At 38.2% G+C, this 25125-nt stretch overlaps 1 protein-coding gene across 3 annotated transcripts in view; it reads left to right on the forward strand.

Moving 5' to 3' along the window:
* Positions 1 to 25125, forward strand: part of MYO1B (myosin IB) — a 116611-nt gene that overhangs the window by 77575 nt on the left and 13911 nt on the right. The window contains exons 14-24 of one of the 3 annotated variants that reach the window (XM_005145572.2): positions 8237 to 8341; positions 9822 to 9884; positions 10641 to 10841; positions 13194 to 13420; positions 13585 to 13785; positions 15250 to 15343; positions 15774 to 15923; positions 18048 to 18116; positions 19769 to 19855; positions 20152 to 20238; positions 22946 to 23032. In XM_005145572.2, coding sequence (XP_005145629.1) covers positions 8237 to 8341; positions 9822 to 9884; positions 10641 to 10841; positions 13194 to 13420; positions 13585 to 13785; positions 15250 to 15343; positions 15774 to 15923; positions 18048 to 18116; positions 19769 to 19855; positions 20152 to 20238; positions 22946 to 23032 — 1371 coding nt within the window. The remainder of the gene's footprint in view (positions 1 to 8236; positions 8342 to 9821; positions 9885 to 10640; positions 10842 to 13193; positions 13421 to 13584; positions 13786 to 15249; positions 15344 to 15773; positions 15924 to 18047; positions 18117 to 19768; positions 19856 to 20151; positions 20239 to 22945; positions 23033 to 25125) is intronic. The other 2 variants (XM_031045838.1, XM_005145573.2) reach the window with 2 other exon arrangements.

The following is a 25125-nucleotide window of genomic DNA, read 5'->3' on the forward strand; positions in this document are numbered from 1 at the left end:
AATTTCAACATTTTTCTGTAATTTAAGATTGTTAATTTACAAAGTAACCGGAGCTTTCTTGAAACTTAACAATGGAAACTTACTGAAGTATTGATAATGCTGGCATATACTCTTTGCAATTTGGTTTCTGTTAGTATTTTATCAAGGACAAACCCAAAAGCTATCCAAGAAAACAGATTTAAGGATGTGGCTGTCCAAAAATTCAGATTAGGGAATTTAAATCTATTGATAATCCTCAGCCTCTGTGGGTTTGGCAGATGTCAACAGCAAGCTTGACTAACAATCCACAAAATAGGTGCTGCAAAGCTGTGTTTATTTTTGAATCCTGCTGTGCCCTTTGTGATAAGGTGTGTGCTGGGACTGAGGGTTTTGAAGCAAAATGCTGAAATTCTGGGTGTCTGTGTGAGTTGTCTATGGGCAAGTATTTAGGGACCAGGATTAGCGTGAAAATTCAGGCTGCAGGGCTGGGTTGGTTCTGTGACATTGCTGGAGCTTGAGCAATAGATTGAAGCCTGACACTAATTGCTCCACAATTATGTTTATCCACATTCTTGAGTAGCTGCATATGTAGTCAGTCTGCAGTCTAGACTGTGATTTGAGATGGGCAGGGATGATGGTTGGTGGTAGCATAGGTAATTTCAGGACCAGCTTGACTGTAGACTTCCTGGGGTAGGTTTAGGACTGCTCCTGCATTATTCCATGTTTGTTTCTATATTTTTGTGCAGAAGTGGTTTCCACACCTCTGCAAAATGTGGAAGGGGTGGGGTTTATGAAAAAGAAAGAAGGCTGAGGAAGGCAGATGGCTGGGCGCCTGGCAGGTTTCCACAGAGATGGGAAGAGAATCTGTTCAGTTTGGGCATTTAATTTTCTGTTGTGTACATTTACTATGTAGATGAGGGCTAGGCTGTGTAAAAATGAATGTCATGCAGAAAGTGTGAATATTTCATCCTGCCAAGCCTTTAGAGATAAAAATGTGTCTGTGCTATTTGGCTTAAAGGCTTTATTCTGAGATTTCAGGTGTCACTTATGTAGCTGGTCCATATGACAAAGCTAATGATTTGGAGTGCAGTTTTATGAAAGTTGAGGCTGCCAAACAAGGCTTATTCTTGACATTTGACAGGCCCTGAGAAGACAATTTGAGAGTGTAAATGCTTTTTGCACAATCCCTTGGCAGAGCAGTTTGTTCCACATGTTTCAGCCTGATGAGAAATGGTGATGTGCTGGGCATAGACCTGCAAAAATAAAGGCTGCAGAAAGAAAGGGTCTGTTTCCACTTGGTCTTCAAACATCTGCTGAGGGCTGATCTGAGGTGATGCCAATACCTTGTTCCTGCGGCCAGCAGCTGACCAGTTCCTTTTGCTCCATGTACACAAAAACAGGCAAAGACATGGCAGCATCTACATGCTGCATAAACTCCAGTAGTAAATGAAAATACAACCACCAAAAAGATCCAGACAAGACACCCAGCAGTAAAACTGGGTCTGTTCCTCACAGTCTTTTTGGTAGTACTTCTACATTTTACAGCAGTTAGCTTGTTTCTTGCGCGTAAAAGTCCCTTGTGGTGATGGAAAAAAGCTTGGAAATGTTGCATGCAATACCTAAACTGTCATCTGGACATTGATAAAATGCAATGTCTTTATTGAGGGAATCTGTTAGAAATATGAATAAGGGTTCATTATATTAACATGTTTATAGTTGTGGTAATTTTCTGTTTTAAGAAGAAAATAACCAAATAAGGAAGGGTAAACATAAAATATTACTTTCTGAGATGTTTAAGGCATCTTAAAAAATTGGGGAGATATTTCCACTTTTACTATAAACTTATACAGCTTGGTCTAGTTGCTGAATAGTTGCTTTGTGTTTTTCTATTGTGTTCATTATATGAAGGAAATCACAGCTGCAGAGCATGCTCTGATCTCTAAGAGATTGCTGCTAGCTTAGAGACTTCCCTTCCTACACCACAAGGATGATTTTAATGGAGAAGGTTTTAATTGTTTGCTAAGAAGACTTATTAGAGAGGGGAAAAGGGGCATATGGAGAAAATTGGTGCTTTTGGGTTTTTTTTTTTATTCTTTAAGACTCTGGGGACCCTCTCTTCATGTCTTGACTTTGGCTCTAACTGAGCTGTAGGTATCAGTTGTTTTCCTAGTCATTTTAATATCCAGACCATAATTTCCAGCCTCCTTTTCTAGGCACTCTATCTTACAACAGATTTATTCCTTGAAATTGTTCAACCCTTTTCTGATACCCATCCGCATATTATATACTGACAAGGGACAGTACTAAAATGTGTGTATCTGGCCCTCTGATCAATCTAATTGCACAGGGCAAAGCCCTGTAGTATGAAAGAGAGCTGTAGTTTTGATCTCTAATTGATCAACTACATCTGCTAGCAAGTGTTATGAAGGAGGTGGGCTTTACAGAGAGGGACCCTTGGATGGACTCCTAGGTGCTGTGGAGATTTCAAAATACAGTTAAGGTGATAATTTCCTTAAGTGCTAGAATGCTTAGAAGCAGAGCTACATCCCAAGAAGTTAATCACCATTTAATTAAACACATTATAATTTAAGTATTTAGAGAGGATTATTTCACAAAACACAAGTTTATTAAGTAAATCCCATTGGCTGGCTGTTTTTAACAGAGGAAATGTTTGAAATGCTGGAGCAATACACACAAACGCTCTGCTTCGGGTTGTGAGAATCATGTTTTGCCCTATAGCATCTGTTCTGTCTTAGTAGAGGAATGGGTATGATTAGGTAGTAAGCTCTTGCCTACTTGTAATTTTTGTTTCAGGACTGTAATTTATCAGGTTGAGTTTGTTGAAATTATTGCACCTGGGTTTCCCCATGGATCACACATACATTTTGCACTGGACTCACTGTAGTTGCTTCCCCTTTTAACTCCAAATTTGGTTTAATCATGTATTTCTGGACACCACAGCTGAAGCAAGATGGATTTCAGAGTGGCTGGTCCTCTACCAGTGCCAATAGTATCAGTAAGAATGAAGCTGGTTTGCTACACAAGTATGGAAAATGGATAAGCCCTGAAGCTTCAGCATATGTCTTTCTTGCTTCCTTTAGACACACTGAAACATAGTTTGATTACATGTATGTGGAATATTTATGGTTATATGGTATGCTTCCCTGGTTCTTTGCCTATAGAGATATTTATACAAAAGCACAGACATTGTTCTGTTTCACATGAGATATATTTCAGTTATGTTTGATTCCTCCAATGTTTGTATATATAAACAGAAACACGGGATGAATATTGTTAACAAATCTTCACTGACTTTGAGAAAAGTAGAAAAAAAGGTGTTTGAACTGAGTACATGAGAAACAGGTAGCTTGTTTTTTCTAAGATAAAAATGTGTCTTTTTTCATTTTCTTTAAATGCACTTTTCCCATCTTGCTGGTTTTTCATCTTCTAGCATTTGTATTTCTTAGTTTTACCTCATAAACTCATATGCTTCTGTGGTCATACATAAAAATCCCTATCCCCAGACACCACAGTTGGATGAAAATTAAATTTGCTGGTTGATTTCACCATTCATTCCACCATTCATCTCAGTGAAGTGAGTATGTTGGTCTTTTATCATCATTACTTTTGCCATCTGGCTTTTTCTTTACTACTCTCAGTAGCAGTCTAGGGGCTTGACGGAACTACTGGGATCACCTGCCTATGTCAGGATAAGGTCAGAGAATTCCAAGTCCTGGAGCTGCATTGATGCTGAAATAAGCTACTTTCTGGGGCTATATTTGTTAGGGCAAAAGCATCAGTCTCCATATGCCTTCTCCCCTAAATATTGATCAAAAAGTTCATTTTAATAACATTGGTTCTGTTCATTCCACAGTCTCGTCACTTGAAATGTTTAGACTTTGTTTTAAATTATGCTTTTCCTTTAAGTGCTTCTCATATATTATCATTTTGTTGCATGTGTATATATAAGGTACTTCAAAAGGTGTTGCCCAACACCTTTTTGTTGGTGGTTGTAGACTGAGCAATATGTAGATTTCTGAATAAGAACTGGTGTCATGAAAGATCATGAAGAAAGAGGAAATATTAGGAAAAGCCTTGTATAGGTTTTACACCGATGATACAGCTGAGTGTAGATTTGGACAACACTGTATGTTTGATCTGGGGAAAACAGTGGAGAAGGCATAAGAAAATTGAGTATTTAAACTAGGGTTTTATTAGGCAAGGGGGAAGATAAGAATTTATTCCTAAATACTACTAGTATGGGAAAGTACCCAGTTTTCAGTTTTAAGTAGATACCATCTTAGTTGCCTCAGTGTTTCTGGAAATTGCTGGAATCAGGGTACTCATGGGTGCATTTGAATTCTCTGTGGGGAGAGAAGGATAGGAAGTATCTGGTTTTCATATGAAAATATCCTGGATTAGATATTTTGTGTTCTAAATTTAGTGAAAGAACTTACATTCATCATCAACATATGGAGACAATATTTTTGGTATTTTACTGGTGTAACAGTTGTTAAGGTCAGGAATATCTATACATGTTTTTTTTTCAGATGATTCCATGATATGCATGGCTGGAAACTTTCTGTGAAGAAATTAGGTAAAATATTAAGGAACAAGAAATATTTTCCTTAGACTTTCAAGTACCTATTTGTAACTTATATAAGAGCAGTGGTTCAAAAGAACTTTTCATTTTTCATGGTTGACTCTGAACAACCTGAGCACGTACAACATCGTGATCTGCTTGTGTATATGAGACCATATTTTTACCTGAAGCAGAACTTTTTAGAGCTCACAAACTTGCTATTCATGAAACGCCACCCTGATGCCTGGTAGTTTGAAGGTTGATAAAGAATAAAGTTTTATGAGCAAGACACCATTATCTGTGAAGTGAAAAACATGGTGAAGTAGGCTTTGATATTTGTCAGTGAATTCTTCTACTTGTCTAAATGTATTGTTGCACCTTATCAAAGATTGAGGGGATAAGCTGAGGGTGGTTGGTTTCTCTGTATCTATTAATTTGACATGACTTTAAGCTTATCCCAGGTGACATTATGTTTCCCAGCACTTTTAATTTAATTTGAGAGACTGAGTGGTGCTTTTCTTCCCCAAAGGTTACATTTTGTATTCTGCAGTGATTTCAAAGGGATAGTCTGAAATGCTGCTATCAAAATGCATGGATTGAAGTGATGCTCTCAACATTAAAGTAGCAGAATTACAGCCTGGAAGAGAAGCTGACACTTTGAGAAATGCTGCTCTTAAACCTTTTTTTTTTTTTCCCCTAAAGTTTCCTAAGAATATTTGGATTTATTAACTCTTCCTGAAATTGTGGGTCTTCCTATGTTGGTTAAAACCCTTTCTGTTGCTTAATGCAAATCGTCAGCATAAGGAACAAGCACAGCCTCTGGTGGCTGGATCCTACCAGTTCATTTTCCTGAATGGGTTTAGTGATATCACTGATAATAATAATTCTTTATTGCCTTCTAAAAAACAATGTCAGAAGTCCTTTAGATCCCTTCTAGTTCTATCATACTAATTTCAAGGAGCCTTCATTAAAAAACTGGGGGACAATTCATTTGCCAGAATTGGTCTATGTTTTGTGACGCCTTCACATAATTAAAAATTACAGATATACAATAAGAGAGAATAAATTCACAGGCTCTGTTGCCTTACTCAGATTTGCCCGGAGATAAACACTCTAATTGTTTTTTTTTCATATAGTGTTTCTTAAAACCTGTAAAGGAAATGCCTCTTTCTGAAGTATATTTAATTTACCAAATGTCTCCTGGTGTTTTCAAGTTAAGTGTTTTGAGAATTACTGTAATTCCAAACATTTTTCCTCGGTTTGGTTGCTGAAAATTAACTGTTAGCCTTTTGCTCTGTATCATACATAAAGAACAAAATTGCTGCTGCTCTTCAATGACTCTTTTCCTGGAACAGCAATTTTCAGTGGCTTGGCAATATCAAATAGAATTTCATAGATTAAAGTGGGTGTTTTCTGAAGAAGCCTGTGGATTTTGGTTTGCCTTTCTTTGGCAAACCATAAATATCACAGATACATAGCAAATTGGGAAAGCATCTAGCAATTACTTTAATATATTGTTAATGACCTTTTAGTTACGTGGCTTAGCTGGATTTGCAGTTCAGTTTCCATCCTCTTTTGAAGATGAATACTGTGTACAATATGTGAGTGAAAAGCCCTGTAGTGCTTGTAATCAAAATAACATGATCTTTCGGAGAAACAGTCTTTCTGTGTTGGGTGACGTGTGCCTGGCAGGAGGATGCAGAGTGTGTTTTACCCTTCCTCTTTGTCAAGGTGATGTGTCAGTTGGGGTCCTCTTTCTTCAAATCCAATATATGTAAAGTGACAGCCTTATCTGAATGTACCAAATAAATCTTTACTCATCCTTCCTTCAGTACTCTCCCTTTCCTTCCCCATTCTCTTCACCCTTTACTAATATTTGTCTACCAACGTATATATATATACATATATATATATATAGCTTTTTGAGACAAAACAAAATGCATGGTGGTTTAGAGATGTGACAGTGCAAGAATGCTGTTCTGTGTCACACTCTGATGTGCCTCAGTCCCTTGATTTATTTGATAATCTTTGGGTAGTACCTTAAGATATACTCATCTACAAGAAGTAATACGTAACATTTTTGTAGTACTTTCAGTGATGTACAAACATGATTCTGATGAAAAGACTGATCTACTTGGTACACTACATAAATGCTAATAGAAATATTTCATGTTGTTATGGAAGTATAAGTACTGACTGCAGTTTATGTAATTTCTTTTTGCAACAGAATGCAGTAAGTATGACTTGTTTGCAGTGCTCATTTTGCTGCATGCCGAATTTTAACTGTCTCATCTAGAGCTATGCAAGTTTTGCAATCTCCGATTGATAACTGCAGTTGGTGTGAGGGGCAGTTTGATGTGGCTGAGAAAGTTTGGTGATCTGCTATGATTTTGCTTTACCTAAAACTCAAATGATAAAAGTAATCTGTGCTACCTCAATATTTTCTAATCTGCTTGCGTGTTCTTAATCTCAGTTAGCAACCATATCCTTAATTTAAACATTGAAATGATTGCAGTTGCCCTTAAAATTCTACCACCATAAGCTGATCTTCACAGGCAATGTATAGCAGACTTACTTGATCGTGTATAAAGGCTTAGTGGTATATTCTGCAAATTTTCAAGCTTCCTGAATAACCACAATGTTCTTCATGACTAGTAATTAGAAAAGAAAACAAAAAAGGAGTGGCAGAGGAGAAAGAGTCCCACAGCTCCAAAGCCAAGAAGAGAAGACCAGCAGCTGATACCCAAATTTACTCTTGCTTGCAGTTATTTCTGTATATACATGTATGGAATTCTGATAATGCTAATGACTGACACAAGCACTGGGAAAGTCAAATGAAGCTGCTGTTCCCCATTTCTTTGAAACGGGCATTTTAAACCAGACTGCAGAATGGGCACCTGGCCTCCAAACTGCACTCATTTAAGATAATGGAGATGAAGTGGTAAACCACAGCTTTTACACTGCAATCTTGGCCCTGGTGATGTCAGCAGTAAAACATGAGTTGACTTGAGTGAATGAGGGCTTTACCAGTGGTATTTGGTTTCTGCAAAGAGTCACAGGCATGCTTGCTCCCTAACCCCATTTAATCAGAATTAGCCTTTTAGAGGATTTTTGGTTGATAAAGTTCTTTTAATTTCCCTCATTTCAGGAGGAAATTACATGAGCAGTGTGTTGGCAAGAGGGAGGTGGGTTGACCTCTGGAGCCAATAATCTCTTAACCCAGGCGCAGCTGCAACCAGAATAGCAGCTTGGGCTGCGGATCTGTAGTGAAATATTGGCAACTAGGAAAAGAGCTAATGCTACTGTCATAGTTTTATTCATCAGAACCCACAGGAGATGACATTTTACATATGGGGACAGATTAGTGCAGGCAAAACTTCTGTTGTTTGTTCCCTGACACCACAGGCGCTTTTATGACCTGTCCCAAAAATATCAATACAGAGGCATCATGAATATAGCCTACAGAATTTTTGTCCCTCCCAATGGAGAAGGCCTCAGGGAAGGATTTGGTCTAAAATTTCCAAACTAATCTCAATAAAATATTGCTCCAACCATCATAATCACAAAGCTGGAAGGATTAGTTAATAAAGCAGCTTGTTGACTTGCAGTAACTTACTCCAGCTGAATTCCAGGGTGTTTATACAACAGCAAACGCAAACATGTTTTGTCTGACAGGACAACAGCTTTGAGCAATTCATTATCAACTACTGTAATGAGAAGTTGCAGCAGATCTTCATTGAACTTACCCTAAAAGAAGAGCAGGAGGAATACATACGAGAGGTAATACTTGAATGGATCTTTCCTTATTCCCTCTTCATCCTGTTGTCCCTGTGAAGATACACAGGCATGCGTGCTGGAACTTTTTTGTAGGGAACAGGCATTTTTTGGCATGGAACATGTTTATGTCAGACTGTGTGGTGGTTACATTAAGCAAAAAAAGTTGGATTTGGTTTTGTTTCACACGATGAGTTCTCCAGGTAGAAAACAGACCCAATTCTCATTCATTGGCAACAACTGTCAGTTCTGAGCAAGGACTCATTTACTAGAAGACTAATACCACTTTCTGTACTAGTGCCACTGCCCTACTGCCTGTGTTTTAGATTGTGCAGTAGTGTCTGGGATACACCCCAGCAGTGGCCACAGCTAATCCTATTTCAAAAGGGACGTGGGTGGGTAAAACAATAGCACACACAATGAAAGAAACTACAAATAGATTTTTGGTTCTAGCTTTTCTTCAGTTAAGTTTTGAAGGGAGCTGTGTCAGCTCTCTGGGTAAGTTTATGATGTGCTTTGGAGCCCAGACTCTGGTGTTTGATGTTATTCTGTGAGTAAACATCAAAGTTTTAATAGGTTTTAACAGTACTCCCCATGATCCACAGAGCTCAGACAAAATACCAGCTCGCAGCTGTGCAAACTGGCATGCACTGTCCCTACTCAAGCTGGATGACACCATTTTGCTGTATAAACATTTGTAAAAAATAAATAATGTTCCTGCCTTATAATCCTGAGGATGATGATGAGGAAGTTTGGGAATGTCTGTCTTCTTGTTTGCATTCAGTAGTGAAACTCTTGAAACGTCATTGTGGCCATTTGGTTCTTGAATGATATTTAAAATGCCCTGAAAACACTAAACTATAAGAAGTACTGCACAATGCACATTAAGAATGGAATTAATATTTGTTTTTCCAGTCCTTTGCCCCACCAGTGTTATATCCTGGTAAGTTTTATTGCTGATATTTGAAAAAAAAAATTAGGAATATCTGAACAACAGCCAGATTCTGGATTTTTCAGATGATCTCATCTAAATTTAGCTCTTTCTCTTCCTCTCATTAGTTAAAAAGAAAAAAAAAATAAAGAAACGAAACCACTAAAAGCTTGGAAAATTTGTTCTCGGATGCTTGCAGAGGAATGAGTTTACTTCCTTATTCCCTTATATCCAGTGGGATCATGGGCAGAACAGTACTGGGCAGGCGGACACAGGAGCAGCCTGGCAGGGTGCCATGGGAGTGCATGGGAAGCTGACATGGGTGGGGGAAAGGAATGGAGAGAGGGCTTGGCAGGCACTCAAGGACAGTCGTTTTGCACAGTGTTAGTAGTAGATGATTGCATTTCTTTCTTAACAAATAAAATGTAGGTAAGCAGATAGAATTAAATTTGAAAATAGTATTTTAGTTAACTGGAATATAATTTAATTGCTTAGAGGAAAAGCTGCCTTGGTTGTTTTCCTGTTCATACATTTTAGTTTTCTTTTTTCTTATAGGGGATTGAATGGACTCATATCGAGTATTTCAACAATGCTATAATTTGTGACCTAATAGAAAATGTAAGTTATATTCAAGAAAATCCCTGAATAACTTTTCAGTGCACAGATTGAATTTAGCTCTGAAGTCTGTATGCATCTTCACGCACTTTGATTTTGTAAACCATGCTATTCATTGTATTAGTCATCTTATTTTGTATGGTAAAAGTTTATTTTACTAATATTTTTCTTACAAGGCCATATGTTACTTTGTTAGAAATTTTCAGCATCATGTACACACAAAAAGAAACCAAACCCAAACAATTCTTGAATGTTCACATTTAGTTCTGTTTTCATTAGCAGATATCACGTGCTGCATTGTAAATAACATTTTTTTTTATATGGAAACTAGAAAACTCAATGACTTGTTACTGAGTGCTTTAGGTGCAGAAGGTACTTGTATCTAATAAGAGGACTTCTTATGGCCTTAGCGAAGCAAGATAAAATTCCTTGACAATTAGAAAAGAGTGGGTTTTTAACCATTAACATGAAATGTATGTTGGTTTTACCCATAAACAGGCTACTTCCAGTTAAATTGGAGTCTGAGTAAGTTATGCAAAATTCCAAGATGAAGTTCAAGACTGCTTCTGATCTCAGAAGCAGACTTTCAAAACTGCAGATAATAAAATCTTGTTAGAAATGGGGATGAGGAAAAGATCCAAACTTTGAGATGGCCTGAAGAACATTTTACTGGGTAGGAGAAATCAAGCAGGAGAGAGCAGTGTCCTTTTTATACGTTGATGGAAACAAAACACTAAAGCTCTTGTCTTGAAACTTCAGAACCAAACTGGAATCCTGGCCATGCTAGATGAAGAATGCCTGAGACCAGGAACTGTTACCGATGACACCTTCTTAGAAAAGCTGAACCAAATCTGTGCCACTCACCAGCATTTTGAGAGCAGGATGAGCAAGTGCTCCCGGTTCCTCAATGACACCTCCTTGCCTCACAGCTGCTTCAGGATCCAACATTATGCTGGAAAGGTACCTGGTGAAGCAGGGAGTAGGTGGTGTGTGAAGTGTGCTGCACACCTGGCTTTGGTAGAATGAGGAGGCTGTTTCTCCATTAAATGGTGTTATAGTAATGGAGAAGAACTGCTTGAGTCAATAGTTGATCAAAAAAATCTAGAGATGCCTTAATCTTTTCTGTCTTAAGCCTAAATTTAATGATCTGGGCTGGAAGGTTTTCAGAGATCATAGAATGGTTTGGGTTGGAATGGGCCTTAAAACTCATCCAGTTCCAGACCCCTGGAGGGGACACCCTCCAAGGCAGGGACACCTTCCAATAGGACAGGTTGCTCCAAGCCCCTGTGTCCAACCTGGCCTTGAACACTGCCAGGGATGGGGCAGCCACAGCTTCTCTGGGCACCCTGTGCCAGCGCCTCAGCACCCTCACAGGGAAGAGTTTCTTTCTTCATAATGTCTAATCTCATTCTCCCCTCTGTCAGTTTAAAGCCATTGTCGTGTTACTACATGCCCTTATAAATAGTCTTGCTGCTCTAGCTGAAATCAATGGCAGTTCTCCATCTAAGGAGAAAGATGTCCCACATGTTTGATGGTGAACTGCTCACGCTGCTTGGTTTCTGGAAATAAAACATTTAGAATGACAGGAATTCACACATCTGAAGGCAAGATACTTTGGAAAACATGGCCTTTGTTGCTGAACTAGCTGAAGTCCTTAGTCATGCTGATGAGAAAGTGGAGGGTTTGTATATTTGAAGAAACTGAGTTTATTTGGACAGTCTGTATGTTTAAACAGATGGAAGAGAAAGCTGTATAGAGGGCTTGCAAATGTATTTGCTTTTTACAACATAAGCAGCATGAATAAATACAAGTCTGACAGTTTTTGCTGTGTAATTCAGTATGACTTTTTATTAACTAAAATAATTAGTGAAAAGATATGTTATTAAAACAAAGTGAAGCATAGGGGTTGAAACTACACTTCTTGTTTGAACCTCCTGAACTGTTAATTTCACACAGTGAAGAACATTTGGGAAGTGTTTTGTTTTTCCAGCACTGTTTAATACTTCCCTAATTTTTAATGATTTCTCAATCTTACCATTTTGAAAGCTCAATAATTTTCTCTTTCAGAATAGTCTCAGAAATACCATTTTTTTCAGCCTTTGAAGTGGCCATTTGTTAACTTTACGTTATGTGTTTACCAAGAAGATTTTATAATTGCATGTAACGAATCAGGGATTAATACTCAGATATTTATTTGGTTGTCAAAATTAGAAGCAAATTGAAAATACCCCCAGTACTTTGAGAAGGGCTGCAAACAGATTGTGTCTTAGCAGGCACTGGGGGTCTTCAATTGTTAGTGGCATTTACTTACCCAGCAGAGCAGTCAGTGAATTCCTCCTGTTTTGGGAGGAATGTTGTTTTTCCATCTTCAGCTGAGAACATTTTGATCTAGTCACTGGACAACAAAAGATTGACTCTCCTTTTATGAAATACAAGCAAGTTCATATGAGCAGTTCTTGCAGCAGTGGTATTTACCACACCTGTCAGAAACAGAAACATGTACTCAAAAATGCTGCCTGAGTTCCCAATCATTTGCTTTTGTGTAAAATATGGCTATGTCTGTATCAGTGTTATTCAGTATTCTGTGTACATAGTACATATCTACATAGAACTGAGAAATCATGAAGCTGAAAAATCTGTATTATTAATTGTCATAACTAATCAAATTCCCTACCCTCAAAAATTAAAAAGAACAGTAGCAATCTGGGATCTACATGAAGTTCCCCTAGATACCTCCTGCATCTCCAGCTGCAGGTCAGAGCTTTGCATTTATGCTTGCTGTTGTTGGACTGTTTTCCTGGTAAAAGTCCTTTAAAAGAACAGTCCCCTGAGGACTGCAGATAGCTGCATGCTGCTGTGATATCAAGAGGTGGTATTTCATATCTTGTTTTAGTTAGGCAAATAATGTAAGCATTAGTACTTTGAAGGGAAAGGGTATTTTTGCTGCTGTGATTCAAAAGAAAGAAAGAAAATCTTTTTTTCAGCCAGAAAAAGATTGTTTTGGACTATTGGCAAGTGTGGTGGTATATCACAGTTGTCACGGAAGAAGGTTTTTTCCCATTTCAGAAACCACAATTGATCAGCACAAAGACCTCTTGGCAGTGTGAGAAAATGCATCTTTCTCAGATAGCATGTTCGCAGCAATTTTATCCAACTAAAAGTCTTCCAAATGTCAAATTCAAAATGAAAGCTGAAATGTCTTTTGTGTTGGATAGTGAAAAAGAAGGAGAAACCAATTTCTTGGGACAGTTTTGAAGTGGCCTACGTGATAGTACAGAGCATGCTCTGACGAGACTCTTCTGTACTGTTCAGGTTATGTACCAGGTGGAAGGATTTGTTGACAAAAACAATGATCTCCTGTACCGTGACCTCTCCCAGGCCATGTGGAAGGCCAGTCACTCTCTTATCAAAGCGTTGTTCCCAGAAGGTAACCCTGCTAAGATCAATCTAAAGAGACCACTGACAGCAGGTTCACAGTTCAAGGCTTCAGTGGCTACCCTGATGAAGAACCTTCAGACAAAAAATCCCAACTATATCAGGTAAATTACCCTGTGGCAAAGCTCTGGTGAACTTACGTTTGGCAAAGTTAACAAAAAACGTATCTTGATATCCAAGGATAAACTATTAAAATACATGGTTTAAACTTGTATAATAGTTGTTGACACGCACAGTGCTACAAACAAGTGTTTGTTTCCCTTTCCAGATGCATCAAACCCAACGACAAAAAGGCTGCACACATCTTCAATGATGCTCTGGTGTGCCACCAGATCCGTTACCTTGGTCTTCTGGAGAATGTCCGGGTCAGAAGGGCAGGTTACGCATTCAGGCAGGCGTATGAGCCTTGCCTGGAGAGGTACAAAATGCTGTGTAAGCAGACGTGGCCCCACTGGAGAGGGCCAGCCAGGTAGGAAAACATCAGTATTCTTGCCTGTCCACTTCCAGTGATTGGAATTACCATCTTCCATGTGTTCTGATTTTTTTTTCCTATTAATTTAATGGACTTTCAAGTATTTTTAAAGTAAATTAAAAAAGTAGGCCATTGTGGCTCAAGTATTTTACTTGTATGTTATTATTTAGCATCTTGTTCCAGATTTTGGATGAGTTCACTCACTGGGAAACTTTCATTAACTTTTCATTAGGCTAAAAATTAAGAGTTCCTTGGCAAAGGAGATGACTTTAGTCATGAACTGATCTACTAATGGAAAGAGTTTTGCATATGAACAAGGAGACCATATTGACTTTAGAATACCTTTCAGCATTTACTCATTTGGGCTTGAAAGAGAGTAGGGGGCTAGGGAGGAAAGGGAGAACTGAGGCTGGAGTGGAATCAAAATGACTAGAACATCTGGAATGATCAGAAGGACACTTTAATAACCAAAGTGTAGGAATACCTATGTCTTTGAAGACAGGCACTCTTCCTCCGTCCTTTCAAGAATGGTATTACATAATGATTGGTGAACAACTATGAGATAATATCTTTTGCAAATAAATTGTATTAAATATATAATTTTAAATTGCATTATATTCACATATGTTTTTTCAGATAATGTCCCGTGTAGCCAAATGGGCTTCTCAGTTCTCTTTACACATGGCCACCAATAGCATGATTTAAATTTCTTTCATAATAGTTTCATGCCTTTAGCTACAATTTAGATCAAGATAATGGTGGAGGTGCAGCATTGGTAACAATGGCATTGTTAATCATCCCTAAGATCAGTGCAATTCAAAGGATCATGAAATGGTTTTGGTTGGAAGGGACCTTAAAGCTCATCCAGTTCCAATACCCTGCCATGGGCAGGGACACCTTCCACTAGACCAGGTTGCTCCAAGCCACATCACCGAATCACAGAATAGTGAGGATTGGAAAGGACCTAAAGATCATCTAGTTCCAACCTTGAACATTGCCAGGGATGGGGCAGCCACAGCTTCTCTGGGTAACCTGTTCAGTTTTCTGTTTTTGTTAGCACTTAGAAAATGCAGTTGGTAGAGTGTGGAACATGAGCTGTTGTCAAATTTGCCAGTCTTTATTTCACATTTGATATTAATGTGAGATCCCTCCCTTTTTCCTTTATTTTTAAAATAAAATTATTACAGATACAAGAGGAAAAAAACAGGCCATTGCTGGTGCTGTTACAAAATTGCTTTTTTTTCCATCAAATTATTTTGAATCTTTACAGTGATTATCCTTGCCTTTAGCCAAGTAACCAGTGAGTAAATGAGTTAGGTTTTCAATCTTCTTATGTCAAGCACAATTTGGGAATTTAAAATACGCTTTCATATACTTTCCATAAATTATTCTGTGAATATGTAAACTAAGAAGTTTTGGAGCTGGAGGTCATGTTTGTTAAGCTCATTTGCTTCTTATTAGGGCTGGAGTAGAGGTCCTGTTTAATGAATTGGAAATCCCTGAAGAAGAATTTTCCTTTGGTAGATCAAAGATATTCATCCGCAACCCAAGAACAGTAAGTGAAAAATGTCTTCTGCAAAGTCAAACCATCTTTCATAAGGGTAGCCTGTTACAAATGGCATAGTTCACTGGTTGGCTACTACAGGTTTTTCTAGACACAGCACTTTGATACAGTGCTGTGAAATTTAGCACTAAAAAAGGCACTTTTTTATGTTAGACCCATTAAAATTGAAGAGAATCAGGACTCTACGATAGAATGTTACTTTTGTATGCCAACTTGTGACAGTGTGTCTGACACAAACTTTGTTGGTGTATCTGCCAATAGCTCTGGAGCTGAATAAACCAAAAGATATCTAAAGGGGGACTTGAGTAAAGGAGAGATTTCTCTTACAATAACTGTGCTTATGGGTTCTTTTCTGGTTTCTTCTCCCCTGCTGTTTTTCTTTCAATGTCAACCAAAACCCTAAAAATAACCCCACACTCAGCTCTTCAAGCTAGAAGATCTGAGAAAGCAGCGGTTGGAAGATTTGGCTACTCTAATTGAGAAGATTTATAGAGGTTGGAAGTGTCGTACACGCTTCTTGTTAATGAAGAAAAGCCAGATTGTGATTGCTTCCTGGTACAGGAGATATGCAGTAAGATACTATCCTTACTAAATGGGGGGTTGTTTTCATTGTTTAATACATTTATTTCATATAACCTTGATAGTATATTTCATATGTTATGTATAGGGAACTGTTGGAAGAATTCAATTTTATGTTAATATTTAAGTACCAGTAATGTGAATAAAGACGATTTAGTTTCTGTAGGCCACTATTAAGTGTTTACATTGTGCTTGTGTGTAAGTAAGTAAAAAGCTCACCAGAGCTCCTTTAGCTTTGGGAGAGCAGGATTTTGTGGCCCAGCTGGGAAGAGCCTTTCTCATTCAGGTAAATTGGTGGCACTTATGATGCTTTCAAAACATATGGTTAATGAGTAAAATATATTCAGTAATATACATGTGCAATTGTGTGGAATTCAGTCATTCCTAAGGCTTTTTGTATTTTTGCCTTATTTGGAACCATTGCATTTGAGGCTCAAGAATGCTGCTTGGGAGGATCTCTGGGACTTATTTTAATTACAGCTCATAAGCCTTGTAGTTCAGTATTGTTATTGACTCAGTTCTAAACCAGTTTCAGATCTGTTTGCACAGGATCCCTTGTACAGAACCCTGGGTATTCTGTGTCATGAAGTGAACAATATTGTTATGACTCTTTAATGTCTTTGTCAGTAAATAAGATTAATATGATTTTAAAAGTTTTATTGTTTTTAAGTTTTAAAACAATTCTTAACATCTCAGCTGCATTTTGTTACTGTGTGCATATCAGAAAGCTTATTAAAATATATGATATGGAAAGAATGCATTTTAAACTGTCAATTCTGCAAGTTGCAATCACTGTTTTTCACTTGACAAGCACTTCTGTTTATCACTTTGAAAGCTGTTAGTGTTTGGTTCTAATTAGAGAGAAGTATAGATCATTTGGAAAAAGTATGAATAAACATTGGGTTTTTTTGAACTTCTGTGGCAGAATGCACTATTTCTACAAACAGCATTATTACAGAATTGCATTATGCCCATATGGCTTTATCATGATCTCATACAATCTTATGAACTAAATGTGGAGCTCCACAGCTAGATTGGTACAAATTTTAATATAAAGAAATGGACAAAGCTCCATGTGACCAAGTTCACATTGCTGTTGATTTCTTAACTGTAGACCTTTACTGGTTCACTGGTGGAACATTGCAGTAGTAGTCTTTGAGTACAGGAAGCAGTCATAGTGAGACCCTCAATTACTTACAGGTGACAACAGTGATATTTCCTCAGCCTCTTCAGGCAGATGTAGGGCACCATTCTCCTAACTCAACATGATTGCTGGGCACTGTGATTCATAAGGAATCCCCTGCGTGAACTAAGCTTTTTGACAACTCCTTGTGCTGGAGGCTTCACTAAAGGATCTGCAGACACTTGCCTGTCTGTTCCATTGCAAGGAATGACACGTTGGTCATGGCATGAATGTGGCCTAGAGGGGATTTTCTCTAGCTTGCTCACAGAGCTGTTCACTGTAATTGAGTGAGCTGAGTGTCTCAATAAAAGCCTTTTTGCAAAGTCTGTCAATTGTTGTTCACTTAGTGTTATACTAACCACTGGACTACTAGGGAAATGAGCTTTTTACAAGGAAAATGCTCAGTTGTCCAGGAAATTTATTGTTCAAACTGGCATACTTGGATAATATTCCATCATGTCATTCAGGAATCTATGGGTTTTCTTTTTTTCTGGTTCCAAAGTTATTGTCAGTATTTGGTATTATAAACAGACTGGGTGATAGGAACAGCACAGGTCTATGAAAAGACGGTAAAAGCTTAGGCAACAAACCTGAGCATTTATTTGTATGCAACTCTGTTGGTGAGAAAGGCAAATAAAGCTGTCACTGTTAGTATTTAATCCATGTGACTTTTGTGCTGCTGACCACGAACTTAGTGTTTCTGTAAATAGAGAGTGGCATTGTCCATGCAGCATTGTTGATATGCTTTGTTTCCCCTCGAGTTGAACACAGAATCTACGCTCTGATCTGCTTGGTCAAAAATTGTTGACTTTTTACATGTAGTGCTTATGTCCTTAATTGTACTAGCAAGTGTTAGTAAGGGAAGTTTTATTATACAATATTTTAAAATTCCAATATTCTGTTCTAAGCATCACACATTTATTTCCAATACAGCAACAAAAAAAGTATCAGAAGATAAAGAGTTCAGCTATTATAGTACAGTCCTACATCAGAGGATGGAAGGTGAGTTCCCTGTTACTGTGGCTAAGTCTGCATAGTAAGGTGAGGAGCAGGTCAGGAAACCCATTCCAAATGCACTGAGCCTTCTGACTTCAGTGGCTTTTGTCCATTGAGCTGTGGCTGTGCCATAGCTGTTGTTAAATACTCATGTTTGCCACAGAAGTGGTGAATTTGGGACATCTGTATGCAACCTGGGATGTAAATCACTGCAAACAGTGGAAGGGGAAGGCTGGGACCACACTGAACTACTCCTGTTATCCTTGGGGCATCCTCTGACAGATGATTTGGAGAAAGATACATTCTTTACATGGGCTGGAGTGTGAATGAGTGAATCTGGTATTCAAAGCAGACCTCGGTACGTGCTACACTGCAGCAGCTCCAGAGTGGAATGGTCTGGGAGTCTGCCACTGGGCTTACAAAAACTATAACATTGGACTGATATGGTAGAAATAAGTTGTGGTTGGAGTTTAAGTTTAACAGGATTCTCAGAGAATTAACAAAATAAAGGGATGCTTAAAATAAAGAGCTTGGGTCACCTGTTCAGTCTGTTACTTGGGTTAAGTCTTCAGTTCTTTGTGTGCTACATGGAGGGGTGAAAGTACTGTACTCAACTTGTGTTGAGCAAGTACTTTATTGCTGTTTTCTTGTGCTCTGCCTCAATTTGCTATAACTTTGCTTCTTTGAGAGGTTTGTGTTTCGTGAAGGTATAATCCCTCAGCTGTAGTAGGGACTTATGGAGTGATGCTGTAATAAGAGGTAAAAAACGAGGTTAACAGCTCACATGAAAGCAGCCAGTGCTTAAAGCAACTACTGATGTCCAGCTTAAGAAAAAAATTGTCCCTGGGCTCCTCTGTTTCCTTATTAACCTTTCTCCATCCCACTAAATCTGGCTTTCTCCTCTAGGGAAAACTGCCTTTAATTCTGGAGTCAGTTCCCTTCCTGTCAGACAGGGAAGGAAGGGGCTGCAGTTACTAGCTATAGGTGTAAACAGCCCTTTCCTGCCCAGAAGGTTTTAAAGTTTGCCAGCATTAAGCTAGCATAATTCAATTTTACTGTTTTTCTTGATTTTTACTTTGTCTTTATTATTTTGTTTAAATGAGTTAAAAATATCCTTTCAGTCCAGCTATTGACTTACTGTCTTTTCCCATGAGTGTTATTTGAAGAAAACTGGGTAAAAGCATCATCTCATCTAGAGTTACGGTTTTCTGTTTCCTATTGGAGAACATGCTCTTCTGCAGTAGCACTGCCATGGATAAAAGCCTGGTATGGCAGCAGCCTTTAGTGTGACCTGAAGCCAGGCAATTTACTTGTGATTTATTCTTCATTGCAGTCTAGATGGATAAGACATTTACTGTGTGGAGGAAAAGCATTGTTGCCATTGTACAGACAGGCATACAGATATCTCAGATGATGCAGCAAATCTGGGAAAAATCTAAACTTTGAGCTAAGGTCCCCTGAACTGCCACTCCCAAACTCTCTCTCATGAACAGCATCCTCTCTGGAACAGTGACTGTTAGGTTTCGTAGCATTTATGAATCTTTTTGCTTGGGGATTTGGAGGTGGTGTTTTTTGGCTTTGCCTAAATTTCCAGGTTGTAGTGCCTTCGTTTAAAATTTATTTTTTTTTAATAAAATAACATTTTCAATTGCTTACAGGCTCGGAAACTTCTCAGGGAACTTAAGCATCAGAAGCGTTGTAATGAGGCTGCCACAATAATTGCTGCTTATTGGCATGGTACCCAGGTAAGAAAATGGCAACAAATGGTGCATTTGATTGTCTCTAGGTAGATAGAATGAAGAAGGCTCTTCAGGATAAAGTTATCTGGGAATATTTTCAGTGGCTTAAACTGCTGATTTTTTACTTCTGCTTCTCTTTGCTCCTAACATGTTCTAGCTGGTGCAGTCTGGGAAGCTGGGACATGCTTTAATATTTGCTGGTTTTAATGACTGGTTTCTTTCTCTTTCTTGCACCATTGGGAACTTGCAGTAACCTTTTCTTTCCTAAGCTTTTCTATATCCCATTTTCAAATGCACCACAGGCACGAAGGGAACTGAGACGACTGAAGGAGGAGGCTAGAAATAAACATGCTATTGCTGTTATTTGGGCTTACTGGCTTGGATATAAGGTACTTCATGCACATATCACATGCCCCTCTCCATTACCAAACAATAGAAACATTTAATCAGTAGTCGGTAGTGAGAATTAATGACTAATATAGTTGACTTGAATAGAGCATGATCATTGATTCCTCTCATTTCCATCCATGCCACACTTAATAAATCTGACAACATTCTGTATGTCAGGTTTTTTTTGTAGAGTAGGAAATTCTTTGCATGGCAACCAGGTAGTGATTTGCACTAACAAGCCATAAAACTAGATTAAAAATTACTAGATTAGAATATGCTCAAATTAGGAAATGCATTTAACTACATGTAAATATGCAAATCATGGTCTGGGGGAGGGGGGAGAAGGTTGTGGTTTTTGATGTGTTCCCCCTGCCCTTAACAAGTGCTTTCAGTGACACTGTATTAGTGGTCCGATGGAGATTTTCACCAGGATGTATATTCTGTGCCCTGGGCAGGCTTCATTTATGAGTTCAAACCAATACTGTGAAGTTATACTAAATTTTAGTTTTCATTGGTTTAATTGATTCTCTGGTTGTGATTTGAACCAGTGAGAAAATTTCACTCAGTACAAGTGAAACACGGTTTCACGGCCTGATCTTTTAGCAGAAAATAATGTTAGCTTGCAATTCTAAACTTGCAGCCCTAGAAAAATCCCAGGAATTCCAGCATCAGCTGTGTGTTTTCAGAAGCAAAGTCCCAGTGAAAGATTCTTGTTAATCCCCAGCCTGCAGCTGTGGGTTATGTGAACATTTGAAATGCTGTTCACTGGCGGTCAAAAATCTTATGGTTTCAATTAATAAATTCATAATTTAGGTGAAAACTATGATCAGGAAAAACAGGAAGCTTAAAACATTTTCCAGATATTATTTAGGTTGGAGGGGAAGTGGGGGGGGTAGACGTGTTGTCAGGACACCTTGCCAGCTAGATGGAGAAATGTGCTCAAGTTACATCTGGAGTATGATGCTTTCTGACCTTTGCTATTTTGATATAAATCTAATAGATTTCTAATGAAATGGCAGCCTTGGGCATCCAAACAAATGTACAGAAATTCCCTCATACCAGAAAGACCTTGAAACTTTTCAGTTCTAGCTTGTAATTAGATGGCTAGGTAATTGTACAGACACGCTGTTTCCACCGTGTTTGTTTAAATGGAGTATGCTGATAACTTATGTTACTTTTAACCAGAGTTCCTTGAACCAAAAACCATTTGCTCAGTGCTGCAGAAGTGATACTTACTTGCATGGGTTTAAGGTTTTCTTTAGACTCAAAAAGGGCACATCCAGGAAGTGGATGCAATAGCGTTAACTCTGTTAAAGCTTCTCAGTTAAATATTTAGTAGATCTAGATAATTTTAAACATGCTTTGCTAGCTATTTTTATCAATTGGCTCACATTAAAAATTGCTTCCTTATTCCTTAAATATTCCTTAAATAATTACACTGAATTAAGATTAGAAAAATAATGACTGTGTCTGATAAGAGATAAGACTTGCTCTTGGTGTGAAGTTTTCTCTTTTCCCAGGAGGATATTTAGAAGAACAGTTTCTATAAGTTTTCACCAGAGCTTGCTTGATTTACCAATAAATAAATAAATAAATAAACAAATACAACCAACCAAACCTCAAGTCCTCAGTTTCCTTCCTTTTCACAGACAGGCAAACACTTTAGCTTGGCAAAGTCCTTGTTTTTACGGTACTGTATAGTAGGAGCTTTTGTTCTAAGCAGATGAGTGGAAATACGTTCTTTGATATGGTGTTCTTTGGCCTACACCTAATGCCAATTAACCTTCCTAGCTACATCAGAGAAAGGTAACTGGCACAGGCTGGAACTGCTGTTGCACAAATCTGTCTGACAACACAGAACTTGACAAGTGCAAATACATGGCTACATCTGCTTTGACTGATCCTGTAATACTGGAACTCTTTGCTTTAATTGACTTTTATCATCAGATAACTGAATAACAAATATACTGGTGTCTCCTAAAATGTGAGATTCTGTTGTCCACACATGCCTTTGTGTTTAGAATACTTTGCAAACTGCTTTCCTAAAACGGGAATGATTGATAAAATGTAGGTAGGTGCCTATCTCTTTGTACATGCAGAAGGCACTAGGTTTGGGGAAGTTTACCCTTTCATTCCATAAAGACAGACATAATTTACCAGGCTGGAGATATATATTTTTTTTATATAAAGATCAAAATAAAGAGTAACTTCCAGAATAAAAGCTTTCAATAGAGCACTGGTAATTCATCATTACGTACATAGTTTCAGAGTTGTTTCTTTTCTGCCCAGGCACTTGCCAGTGGAAGTTACCAGATAGGGAGAATTTAGTAAACACCGATTCTTGTACACGTCATTTTGATCATGCAACTGCAGGCAAAGGTCTCCATTAGAATCAAGTTATAGCTACTTGCCACTGATTGCGACGTGTGCATGGAAGAGAAGATGGAAACACTGATAGCAAATAATGGGGCTGAAAAGGTTCTTATCTATACATGCCACTTAAGCAGCAGTGGAGGCTTTTTTGACCTCCCCTGTGGCTTCACACCAATTCACACTGACACATTGGGTTTTAAAGGTTAAACGCTGTTCTTCCATCTTTCCATATCTTGATTGTAAGTTGGCTGTTCTATTTGGGAGAAGCCTTTTCCTGGTGGTTGTGCTATCTGCATCCGGCTGTCTCTTTTGTTCACTATCTAAACCTTTTAGGCTCGAAGGGAATTGAAACGCTTGAAGGAGGAGGCTAGGCGTAAGCATGCTGTTGCAGTCATTTGGGCTTACTGGCTTGGACTGAAGGTACCTTCTCAAACACTCCCATCTGTCAACTTGAACTCAATAAAGCGTGGCACCTTACTAACACTTAATAAACAAGCAGTTATGTGGGCTCACTTGTAGGGATGGTTTTTACACAGAATGGCATTGTTTAATTTTGTCATGGACTGTACCAAAAATACATAAGTTGAAAATGCCGCATTTTCAGCAGTATTTGAGCATCTGGTTTTTAGAATTAGGAATTTAATTTAGAATGAGGAATTTCAGCTTTAAAGTGAAAGACAAATGGCAGATTAAAGGGACTCTGTCACGGTTGTTGACTTATAAACCAGACTTACGTTGGCAAAAATCCTATGTGGAAAGATTACAAGGATGTATTTTCTTATTGTGACCTCTGCTTGTTTGAATGGGAAGTAAGGTGGAGCTGTCTGACTCTCACTGCTGCTCATGTTAGACCCCTGACCCGAGTGTCAAGGGCATGGTGTAAAGCAATTGATAATGTCCTATTGCTTCCATCGTTTTTAGGGCATGACATTGCATGCAGTTACTTATGGCTTGTGGCAGCCATGAATTTCCAGAGAAACTGAGATGTATGAGAATCTTTTGGTTTTTATCCCTTGCTTTCAAGGACTGGTTGGCAAAAGAAAACACGTCTGTAATCTGGAAAAGTGTAGTTCTGGTCTGTAAATAGACTATGAAAATGGCATCTTGAGATGTTTCAGGTCTGCGCCCAGATGATTTACATCATACAGTTTTCAAACGTAGTTTGACAGATGCAGTCTTGAAGAACTGTGGAAAACTAGATCAGCTTTGCTTGGCTGAGTGTCAGTTTTGCTAATTAGGGATATTGTAGACTTCAGGAATATAAAAGGGAATAATTAACTTGATAATGCAAAGTCCAGCTCTCATATTCCCATACTTACTCTAACAATGCTGGAATGGGAAAAATAATTACAAAACAATTATATATATGTATATTATGTATCTAAAAACATCCATTACAATACGTACATGGAAGCCAGAGCTGGAAATACAAAGGAGCCGTTTTAAGAAGTCATTCTGCAGATCAGAATCACACTGTAGGTACTTCTGCCAATGTGGGTCTGGTTTTATGATTCTAAAACAAGAATATGTCCCTGCTGAGAACTCAGAGGCTGTTTCATATCAAAAGCAGCATTTAAATGAAAACTGATGAATTCAAAACCTTTAAGGCACATTACAGCAGAAATATGTTTTTGCCTGTCTGTGGTGTGGTTTTTCAATGTATTTTTAATAGTGTAAGCAGCATTACCATCTCACCTAAAATACACAGATTTTTCTGAATGAGAAGATAGTCTGTAATTACAATATATCACTGTTGCCACAGGCAGTTCTTATTTGATGGCAAAGTATTTTCAACCATGATGTATGGAACTGAAGATTTAAAGTTGATACAAGTGATCAAGATTAAACTATTGATTCTTGAGCGTTGGGGTTTTTTTAATGGTACGATAAGTGTATTTTAATAGCACTTGTGGTATTTTCCAGATTTAGGGTTTTCTGGAATGGCTTGCATTTTTCAGTGCTTGCTTTGCAGCTTCCCTGCAGCGCCAATAGGACTTGTGGGTGTAGATTAGTCCCTTTGCTCCAAACTAATTTGCACACTTTGCAGCTCATGGAGAATAAGATAAAGCAACATCATTAAAGAGTGTCTATGAGAACACGGTGAGATTTGGAATGATTGCGGTTGGAGTGGCTCTAAGTGTGTTAATTTCCATCCCTGAATAAGTAGTAAAGGATATACACTAATTATAGAGCACTAAAACTTACACAAAATCAGTGAATAAAAACTCTAATAATTTTTTTCTCACAAAGTAAGGAGAAAAAAATTATGTGCTGTATTTCCATAGAATGATGACAGCTGAATGCTGCCAGTCGTGTTGGTGCATTTTAATGTGTAAATAAACAAAATCCATTTATTGGGGGGGGGGGGAATCCCAGAACGGTGACAGATTCTTGCTTCCAAAATGCTAGTTTATCTTGAAATGCATGACACTCAGTATGGGGCAGAAGGTGCGCCAACGTAAGCCAAGCAAATTTTTTCTTGCAAGTTTATGTGGGTTTTTCTTCTATGGGTT

This window comes from Melopsittacus undulatus, chromosome 8 (genome assembly GCF_012275295.1).
Source record: "Melopsittacus undulatus isolate bMelUnd1 chromosome 8, bMelUnd1.mat.Z, whole genome shotgun sequence".
Classification (NCBI taxonomy): domain Eukaryota; kingdom Metazoa; phylum Chordata; class Aves; order Psittaciformes; family Psittaculidae; genus Melopsittacus; species Melopsittacus undulatus.